This window comes from Hetaerina americana, unplaced genomic scaffold, assembly GCF_022747635.1.
Source record: "Hetaerina americana unplaced genomic scaffold, ioHetAmer1.1.p SCAF_71, whole genome shotgun sequence".
In the NCBI taxonomy this organism is placed as follows: domain Eukaryota; kingdom Metazoa; phylum Arthropoda; class Insecta; order Odonata; family Calopterygidae; genus Hetaerina; species Hetaerina americana.
The window spans coordinates 163,389-175,000 of NW_027287328.1; the positions used below are offsets into that span (position 1 = coordinate 163,389).

Below are 11,612 nucleotides of genomic sequence, written 5' to 3' on the forward strand. Positions count from 1 at the left end.
TTGATTAGAAAGTGCTTTCAGTGATAGCTTAGAGTGGTTTAGTTTTATCTATGCCACGACCATCACTCTTTGCAGAGTTAAGGTAATCTACGTGTATTATTACATGATTGGCATTCATATATTTTTGAGTCCTTCCTTTCGGACAACCAACAATAAGAATGCCCAAGCTTCAAGCGATTTCTTGTATTGTGGTTATGAGTGCCTGACCTCAATACAAAATCATTCACATTAGCCTTACATCACACAGGTTTTCACAAATGCATTGGCCGCATTCAACCATAATGCAGTCAAAATGCATTATTGCATGCCTGCTGTCTCTGAGGATGTTTCATTCTAGGTTGTTTCACGGGACGCGTGAATTTTCTCAAGTATTCAAAAATGTGCCCCTTTTGGAATGAGAAAGGAAAAAGACTGCCAATTTGTGAGCAAACTGGCGATTGCACTCTCCTCACGGTGACCGTATTGAGAAACACGTCACGAATCGAGCAAGATCATTAGTATGACGTGAAAACTCGGAAACGAAATATTCTGGTGATGTTGACAAGAACTTACTTGATTCTTAACGTGTAGACCGAGACGACGGTAACAGCTACTGAGTTTCGTGTTTCGTCGACTTGACACTCGCTGGGATAACGCGGTTTAATAAATTATTCATCAGCGCTAAAATCGAAAGGGATAAAGATATTAAACTTTGACAGTCGACGAGAAAGCTATGGCTGACATTCTGCCCCGGGACATTTTGTTTGCAATGCATTCATATTTCTGTTATTGTGAAGAAGGGGAAACAAGCCAGTATTTACACTCTAAATTTCAAAAAAGGGATCAATGCTCCGCCGTCACTCTAAAAGAGCACAGCCCAGGCATCGCTTAGCGAAGAATAATAACGACAAACCATACCAGTGGGCATCTCTTCAAAATCAATTAGGCCATTTTAAAATTGTTCCACGTAAATACTAAGTAATGAGCTAGGCAACATTTTGCGTAACTTACAATTAACGCAATCACCATCATGGAGTCTTCAAAGAACTCCTGGTAAAGCCCCTGGAAATTATTTTATTTCATTAATATGATCTTGCGACAGAGTAGGTTTCATGTTCAGCGATCAACTTTCGTTAGGTCTTGAAAAGCATAGTGTCCCCTATGAAGCATAATATTTCGACTGACATGGGACTCAACGAGGGAGAGAATTATATGCACGTTTACGTGAATTCTGAAAAAATGTCATGTCTGCCAATGTATTTGATAGTTTAAAAATTTAATAAATGGCAATAATTTTGACGTAACCGACGACTACGCCATGGAGAATGATGTGCGATTACCTTTAAACCTTTAAGAGGTCCCTTGACTCAATCGACATCTGAACGAGACGCCGAAAGGTATGTGCCCGAGTGACCTTGAGAGCTCCGCAGGCCGCAGAGGAAACCCACCAATCTCACGACCGATATCATGGTTTCACTCCACAGAGTCCCAGCACCGATGTATTAAGTGCCAGCGGTGGTGAAAAATCCAGGTTAAAAATTTTGACCAAACACTGTTGCTTTATGGCCAAACGCCTTGAGGGAATTATCATTGTCTACTTTAATCCCCATTAAATAGTATACCCATTTGGCCGAAATGGTCCTTCTGGACATTTTTAACATCCTACAAGACATACGAGGAGTTTGGGAACCAATATATTTCGAAAAATTTGAAGAATCGATAACTTACAGTATAAAGTGTTCGTGTTATTATGTAGGTTCATATACATGCATATTTATATTTACGCATAATAGGCAAACATGTGTGCATATACGGTTGGTGTCCTAGCATCCCCCATGCGCTCTTTCGAATGATTGTTGAAAGTTCAGTAGATGTAGATGTCGAGTACTCTACTCCAATGAATTAAATCATACATACATTTTTCCTGCCGTGTTACCCTTCTTACTGAAGGGCGAGATATGTATATCTAATACGATATAAAAATTAACTTTCCATCGAAAAAATATGTGTTTCTGAGTGAACTTAGTGTTCCCTGGCTGTAAGCATGAATACGTATGCCACAGAATAGGGAAAGTGGATTTTCACTGTAGGCATCTAGAGGAATACTTATCAGCATTAAAATTCACTGTCGACGATGTTTATCCAAATTCGTGGAATGGCTTGTCTCATCACGCACCCATGATGGAAAACGGATTGAATCGCGATGAAAAAAAGGGGTGCTGGGAGAAAAAAAAAGCGTATACGAACGACCGAGAAAGAGATCCCCTCGGAGTCATTTCCATAGCTATCACAGGCTGAGATCGGGATGATCCCATCCGATTCTCCTGTCCTCTGGGCAGACACGCGATGGACGAAGAGCAGGGAGACGATCTCCCCTCTAATGCTCACGTATTCACAATTCCGGGAGTGGGGGAAGGGGGGACGGGACGTGTGGACAGGCGCTGAGGGAATGAAATACCCTACTACGTGCGGGCGTGGGCGAGACTGCAGGTGATCAACGCTACCTCAGGTGATCCGAATGCATAGGCGGCGGCCGGAGCGCGGACCTCGGGCAAGGGTTTTCAAGCATTCGTGCAGCCGATGGGTGGATCCGCGCGACGGTGCTGCCACCAGCGCCCCTCGGCGGGACGACCTCGCCGCGCGTGACGTCACTCACGGTGACGTCACTGCCACCCTACCGAGGTCACTCCGCGGATTGGAGAGCGAGAGAGAGGGGGGGGGGAGGAAAAGGGCGGGAGGAGGGTTTTGCGCTCCCATGTAGGCTTTTTCTGACAAATGGAGTTCGGTCGGGAGAAGGAAAAGAATTAATTGTGCCCCACGACAAGGATTTATCGCCGGGATTTATAATGGGTAATTTCTCCATCCGCGGTGGGCACCGGTCGCGTCCACGTGAGTTTGTCGGGGGTTCTCCCGCCCCGGCCCACGTACCGTCCTCCGTACTCCTCCCTGTCTCCCCTTTAGGAGAATCCACTTCTTAGGTGGGTGCATTTGAGAAAAAACGCGGCGATTACGACTGGACGTCTGGTACCTGGATCGTGCCCCGATGGCATTACCCGACTGCACCAGAGGACCGCGGGGGAGGGGGTTAGCGTACAGAATGCTCAATCAATTCAAAATATGCGGTAAATCTCACCCATTCCGAGTTGCTTCTCCGGCAGCATTTCTTGTTCTACCCTCGGCTAAGGGGCACTTTAAATGTGCGATTTTTTCAACAAATAAATCATGCAATTGCTTATATTGCGTAATATTTTTGTGTATGCAGTCGGACTGGACATTTAAAGCGTCAAGATTAGATCCGGATTGTTCTCATAGACTTTACTTTTGTGTTCACTTCAAAAAACATCCGAGACGATCATTTTTTCTGCAGGGGTATAAGTGTGTTTCGCTCCATACAACACATGCATGTAAATACCATAATAATATAATAAAATGGTAAAAATAAATTATATATATATTGTTGATTACTGTGCTTATGGTAAAAATAAATGGTAATAATAATTTTATAAATTTTTAAAACTATAAACACAGTAATCAACCCGAAGGTCGGTTAGTAGGTGATGGCAGAGTTCACCCAGTACTAAGCCCGACGGCGTGTGAAAATTCACACAACAGGGTAAGGGGGCCAGTTCCTTTCCCTGTGCCGGTTATGGTTTCCCAGGAAGACCTGGTACCCGAAAAATCGCTTAAGCTTGGGTGGAGCTGCAGGTGCCCAAGGAATTGTGAATCTGGTCTCAGCGTCACTCATTCCAGATATTCTGAAAACTTCAATACAGCGCCCCTGAAGTAATTTTTTCGCCTGGGATGATTAAAAAAATGGGCTTGCTGAACTCCTTTTGAAAGACACTTACTTAATTTTAGCGCTCATTACTTGGTCACTCACTATTCACTCTGCTAGCACCCACTAATTGCTCATTTGAATAAGTATCCCTAATTCTTATATCTATATCCATGTGAATGAATATTGTTCACCATATGGCGGGTTTTTCGTGTTTGAATGTGTATTCGACTAATGTGGCTCAGCTCCTTCTTCTGGCTATGCGTGCCACGAAACGCACTGTTCTAATCCTTCATGACATTGTATGATTTGTTTCTTTACATTCCTTTCCTCTTGACGTTGTGCATATCTCATTTGGTGGGTGAAACAGCTCCCTAACGCCATCTCCTGGCCAAAGAATCTGGGCACTTGGAGATTTCAATGAATGCTACATTTCTTCGATAGCTCAAGGGGTTAGAGCATCGGCCCGGCAAACCGAAAGATCCGTGGTTCAAGTCCCAATCAAAGAAATATTTTTGCACTTGTGATCTACTCGAATCGGTCTTCCCCACCTCTCCTGTGTTTGCCTTTTAAATGTTTTCCTATCCATTTTCATCATATCTATATCATAATATGCCAAAGATGACATTTTTAATTATATAATTCAGACCTCACAAAGGTGACAAAGTTAAGTTACCTACTTGCGTCTATCAATATTGGGAATATATCAGCATCCATCGTGATGTAACCGTATGATACCATTTCTACGTGTGAAGATGAACATCACCGATGTATTCCTTTATTTTTAACCTTTTTGGAGTGAACGAAAACAGTCGGAAAATTCACTTAGCCTATCCCGAGCCACCCCAACGAGCACACGATGAGTGTATACTGCGATGAATGAAAATTGTCCGTAATCAAAAGATACCCTCCGCTTTAATATCTTCATGTTCGCCCACTAATCGAAACGAGCATTATTTCAAAATGAGATGATGCATCGAAGCAATCATTTGGCAGCGAAAGAATAAAAATCATCAGAGTAACGAGGCATGGGGGACGTTTACCTTATCAGCTCCGTGCAGATGGGTGCAACACACCACCCCACCCCCCTCCCCCGGCCATTGCGCAACGTCCGGGGCAGTGGAACGGAAAGCTGGATGTGAGAAAGGAACAAGCCTTTTCTAACCGCAATGATATTCCGCCGCGACTCAATAAAAAAAACTTCCTATATAATTTAAATGCCATCCTTTTTTTCCTCCGCCATTGTGCCTGCTGTCATTGCTTCTCCAAGGTAGGCTGCACAAGATTGATGTCATCCGATATGTCGGCGCAATAAATCACTCATGCTTATAAATAATGAATCAGACCGATTACGGTATCGATTTGCCTTTGTTTCTTGTGCAAAAATTAACCGTGAAATTGCGTGTTTTCAGTATGATGATGCTTTATCGACACGATAAATCATTTGAACTCATCGTTTTGAAAGTATGAACACCAAGGATTAAGGTTTTGTTTAAGCCTTCCGCGGGTGCTTCGCAACTCGAATAATTAGATACGAGGGAACATGCGACTTAAGGAATAACATCTGGTAAAACATTTTCCAAGACATCCGGGTGACTAAAAAAATGAAATGCAAGCGCATGATATGCTCACGAGGGCAAAATGGAAGGGTCACTTTGAAAATGTACGAACGACTCGAGGCGGTCCACAAACCAGACTTGACTTCAGCACACCGCGGGAGTCGACGCTCTTGCGTCATCGTAAAGTGAATTGATTGCATTTGAGGCGGAACGAGAGGGAAGTGGGCGGGGACACGGTGGGGAATGGATAAGACTGCGAAATTCGGTGGGCGGCGGCACGGAGGAAGGAGGGGGAAAAGAGGCCAATTTGAAGAAGAGCGGGTAGGAAATAGGAATGCCATAGTGAGGAGAAGGATCGCGTCATTATCGAAATGAACCGTCGCGCAACTCATTTCGATAATGGAGCGACAGCGTCCAAATCCATTGCCCCTAAAAAGAAAATTGACTGCGGACAGTATATAAAACGTTTTTTTGGCTTACAGCACGAGACTTAATTTCGGCTTTAAGAGTTCAATTTGATGATGTTGAAATGGAGCGCCGAATCTTAACGGTGCCGTTATAACTTTTGACAATGGGAGGCAATAGGCTATGAATTTTTACCAAAAAAAAGAAGTTCACACCATCGTGCATGTTCCCAGACTTACTATTCTAGTTGTACAAGTGGCTCGTGCCAAGGGACCCTGCATAGATTTACTAGGTACATTTTTTTCGGAGCAAACATGAATCCTTTGGATTTTTTTGGAATGTGGAATTTCATTTTGTTCATGACGTGCTATGTGGCATTTTGCAGACATATAAGCTATATGTTGCATACATATAAGCTATTATATGTTCCTAATCTGCGATACTTGAAGTGCCTTTCAACTGCCAATTTTTCTTTTTATGTGAACTAGCTATTAATTGAGCATCTCAAACTAATTTTACGACCTATTCGACACACTCCAAACCGAAATATATATATATATATATATATATATATATATATAAACAAAGATGTAGATTTTTAGAATATAGAGACACAAAGAAAAGACACTCACAATTTGTTATTTGACGTTTCGACAGCTCGGCTGTCGTCTTCAGATTCTGAAGACGACAGCCGAGCTGTCGAAACAAATAACAAATTGTGAGTGTCCTTTCTTTGTGTCTCTATATTCTAAAAATCTTCTTCTGTGTTTTTATATATTTGTGCGTCGCCGAAGAGCGTTCCATTTCGAAGATATTTTTATATATACATACATATATATACATTTTTTATGGTTTATTTTTAATCGGGAATTGAACCAGTAACCTTCGGTTCCAGGCCTTGGCCTGAACACTAGGGATGGGATGATGATGTCCGGTGTGAACCACTTAATGCCACAAGGCATCGGTTCGGGAAACCGAAGCTCCGTAGTTCGATCTCCGATACAGATACTTTTTTCTGATTTGAATCTCCTTCAAGCTTCTCAACGACCTTGTGTTTGCCCTATCCCCTTTCCTTATCTTATATCATTGCGAAAATGTTTCCGCAACAGAGCGGATTTCCGGGCATGCGGTTATAATACTTTATATAGTTGTGCATTTAAATTTCATTTCAGGGGTCACAAAATGTTTCCTTTAAAACATATAGCACAAAGTACACATAACTAGAGAGGATGTCACGGGGTTTAGCAGTGCCGCAAGTCACACTGACTTTTGAACTGACCCTGCCATGCTTCCTAAAACCATTTAGGCTATTCCAAATTATGTGGGCGGCTCAAAAATGTTGCAGATGTCCAAATTACGTACTTATTGTTAAATGCCGACCTGCCTACAGATTTCATGCGCATTTCGCACCGAACCCAAGAGGAACGGTCGAAAACGAAAGCAATATTCGCAACCACCTTACGATTCTTGGGAAGCAGATGCCAGGAAAAACTTCACTCGCAAACGTCACGGGTTGCCAAGCCGAACGAGTAGATGGTGAGCTACCCACGGTTGCATAAGGAGTATGTGCATTAAGTTGTGGAATGGTTGGAACAAGTTAGTGGCGGACGCAACCGGGTAAATTCCTGACGTTAAAAATAACGTCCAGGCAGCAATTCCACGAATGGCAAGCAAACACCCGGATTACTGCAACGCACCCGAGGGAAAATAATAAAAATTCAAAACCCCCCAAAGGGTAAATTTTCATCAAAGCACCTTTTCCTTCGAAATGGAGAAATGATTTTACGAGAAAACTTGCTCTATTTGCTCGTCATCATCAAATTAACGACTTGGGTTCTGGGGGCGAGAAATTGAAGAGACGAGTAGGAAAAATCAGGATGCAATCACATTATTTGCCAAAATGTATTTAAATATTTATTAATCGACTTAATTGGGCGAGGTTGAGACTAATAGCCCCTTCTTCCACCATTGAGAACAAGAGTTCGATAGTACGATTTCAATGACATATTTATTTCCTTGACACCAAGTAAAACCTCCGCAATATGAGAAATAATCAACATGCCACCCAAAAATCAACAAAATAACTTGTAATAAGTATTCATATCACAAATTTACCACGCGGGAACAATGGAAAAATGTTATTTTTTGGCATTTTAAAAACTTACTCCTCAGCAAAAATACAATAAATTATTATTAGTTTTTGGGTCCCTTAGAACTGGCTAGTCGTGAAAATGAGAACAAACTTTTCGTGTAGTTCGTTTGACTCAAAAATAACGCACCCCTTCAGTCAAGCTACTCCAGGCAATCCATCCATTTGGTCACCGTACCAACTCGACTCGAATGGAAACGTAAAGCGCCGACAGAATATCAAAATCAAACAAGCCAAAGGTTTAATCACTGTGGTGTTGTAATTAAATTATTCACAAGGCTTGATTTGTTCACGAGACAATGGGGGAGGACGTGAACGTAGGAAAAACTCGGTAAGGATTTCATGCAAACTATTTCTGCATAAGTTTGCGAGAGGAAAATCTTTTGAAACTAGACTGTTGCGGGTCCTTAATTTTAGTTTCGCATCCCATCTAAATTCGGAACCTATTAGTATTTTTTGGCGCGCTGGGTATTTCTAATTTGACTCGCTCATAAAATTGCTTGCCGAGCAAATATCCGTTTTAAAGAGGAGGTAACCAAGTAAGCCATTCATCTCAGGGGTCGTCTGCATTGCTACGCGTGACACGTTTCCTTTAATTAGGCCCAAGGGTCCTTGACACGAACATACAAGTCAATTTACAAGCCCTTTATAGATCTTCACCAATGCATCATTCACCTGAAAAAAATTTTTTTTGAGAACAATTATCGTTAATCTAATATTTACAATATGTCATTCAGAGAAAACCATTCACGAACGCTCTCGGAAGACAGGAGATAAGAGAGAAATGAGTCCGAAGATGAATCACCAACAATTGAATGAGCTCGTAAAACTTAATGCTGCTCTCATTTGTAATGGACTAATCCAACGAGGCTGGGTTCGGTCTTTGAACTATGTATTCCTTTTTTTCCACAGAAAGACCGCGAACCACGCCTCCCGACACTGAATTAGTCAAATGTCACCTCCAATCGGAAAATTAACCGGACATGTCATTTTAATCTTCAGAAAATGGCCGTCGAATACAAATCCAGCTCGGGGGAGTCCTGGCTGGAGTAACAAAAAATAATAATAATCTTGGGCAGGAAAATAAAAATATTGCGCCGATTGTAATTTTTGAGTGCTCTCTCGCGTACGGCCGACGCGAAACAGCGGACGGCGGAGCCAAGACGATGACTCGACCACAAATAGAGCCGGCTATAAATAATGGTGACACCAACCTTGTAGGAGAGGTAGAGCTTCTTCTCTTTGAGCAATAGGAACGCCTTGGACCACACCTGCTTGTTGGCTTCCCGGACCCACACGTGGCCGAAGATAGGCGGCGCCTCGTCTCCACTGGACAGCAGCGTCTGTCACCGCGCGAGGAGGGCGGAGAGAAGAGAAAAAGAGAGGGAAAGGGGAGCGTTAGTGAAGGCAGATAAACTCACTTTCGGAACGAAGGGGTGGTGGGAAGCGGGGGCCGGAGTGATGAAGGGTTTTTTTTTATCCACGAACGTCGGAGGGGTAGGACGAGCCAAGGGTGCTCCACGCTCCCCGCTGCAACATGGTCCGCCCCAAATACCTTTTAACATTGGGGTGAAATGGCTCAGCGAACATTAGCACGAAACGAAAAGTGCTGCCGGGTTACATTGTGAATCGGCATCGACACTCACAGTGAAAAATATTATATCGATGTGATATGGTCGAAGAAAGCGTTAATTATTATGTAATCTTAACAATTTAGCACATATTTGCGTGGGTTTACATAAAAAACATATACTCATTATACACAAACACGCACAATTGCGAAAACATGACGGGAAAGGGCGACACAAAATATAATAAAATTCAAGTTGGCTTTCATTTGAGAACAAATCAAATTTGGAAACTCGTACAAATATTTAAACTTTTCAGCAGCCATGTCGTTGCTCCTTTGTCAGTCGGAGATAGGTATACGTAGAAGCGTGTGCACACATTTACGTGTGCGTGTGCTTAATTTAGTCATTAATGTAATTATGCTGAGAATAATTTTCATCATATAATTAAATACTCGCATGCACTTACGAGTAGTAATACGAGGAATACTTTCGTAACTAATAATATCATGGCCCCAATAATAAAGTATCAAGAATATATCATAAACCTATTATTTAGTTGTTTACATATCAACCAATTATTTAACAATTTCACATGGCAAGTGCGCTTTTATGTGGATTTTCTCTTTACAATCAGCTAGTAATACTTTACCATTATTTAAGCTGTTGGAGTTCGTTCCTTATGTGACTAATAATTTTCGCCGGGTGTATTTACTAAAGTCGCATTAATAGTAACGATATAATTATATAGCAAAGCGCAAATGGAATGCGCTGAAATTTCAGTTGACTCTACCGTGTGTTTGAAACTTACAAATTTAAATACAACATTAATCGGCATAAGGGATAGCAATTGCATGGAAACATCGACATGAGGGTCTGAAATTTACTTGAAATGATCAAGCTGAAACAAAAAAATCAACCAAAATATTTCACCGGCTCTTATATATAAATTGGCAAATTGATGTTATTCCATTGAAAAGAGTATTATTTAAATGTAATACTATTCACAGAAAGCAAGTATTATATTTACACAAATATATTATTAAACATATTTTACTTTAAGATAAAAATGAAATAGCGTACAATGTTTAATCTGTGAAATAATTGAGACATCGGATAATTTCCCGTAGTTTGATAAAACGTTTGCGAAAGATAAAAATTTTCGCGAGGAGGTTAAATGGCAGGCGAATGCCCTCAGGACAGTGGCTGGTAGTAAACGGAATATTAAAAAAAAGAACAACTTTCTCAGAAAGCTAAACTGGCCGCGTCTAAATATGTACTCCTCCCCATATCATGGTATGGACTCGAAACTTGCGATGCCGGGATAAGCATAAATAACGGCCGAATGCGGCGGGTACGGGGGTACTCGAGGGGTGTTTGTTTGGGGAGTAAAAATAGGAGAGAGACAGGGTGAGGAATGAGTGGGTGCGAATGGATTTGGATTTGATGCGCCAGTAATAGACTTGCATGAAAGACGTTTGCTGAGATGGTGCAGCCATGTTGAGAGAATGGATGAGAGTCAAATCGCCAAGCAGACGTATGAGCTGACTGGTTTAAGAGGAAGGATTACACCGACAGATTCACGAGTGAACGCGGCAGAAGAGACTAAACGAGGAATATTATGATTCTTAGGGACAGAAGAACTCACACAAAAAATAAATGTATGTGCTGAAGTATTAAGAACTACCTATGGATTGACAAGGCAGTGTGGAAGGAAATATTATAAGGTAGTACATCTCCGAGAATAATTTAAATACAGGCTCTTTAACGTTGCATATCTCGGAAGGGTATTTACGTATGTCAACTACTTTTCTATGGATGTGAAACGTAGACGATAGGGAAAAGGCTATAAACGACAAAGCTGCCGAAGAATGAAGAATTTGAAATAGATAAGGGTACCAAATGAAGTAGTATTCTGAATAGTAGTATATACTATAATATATATATATATATATATATACTCATTTATATAGTAACAGATATAAGGAAAAGGGATAGGAACACACATAAAGGACGAACACAGGAGAGGTGGGGAAGGCGGAATCAAGCAGATCACAAATGTAAAAATATTTCCTACGCCGGGACCCGGTCTAGGAAATATTTTTACATTTGTGATCTGCTTGATTCCGCCTTTCCCACCTCTCCTGTGTTCGTCTTTTATGTGTGTTCCTATCCCT

At 41.5% G+C, this 11,612-nt stretch overlaps 1 protein-coding gene across 1 annotated transcript in view; it reads right to left on the reverse strand.

Moving 5' to 3' along the window:
• The window catches only part of LOC139697279 (growth factor receptor-bound protein 14-like), a 306,000-nt gene that overhangs the window by 110,314 nt on the left and 184,074 nt on the right, over positions 1–11,612 (reverse strand). The window contains exon 6 of the mRNA XM_071595937.1: positions 9,082–9,210. Within this exon, the coding sequence (XP_071452038.1) occupies positions 9,082–9,210 (129 nt within the window). The remainder of the gene's footprint in view (positions 1–9,081; positions 9,211–11,612) is intronic.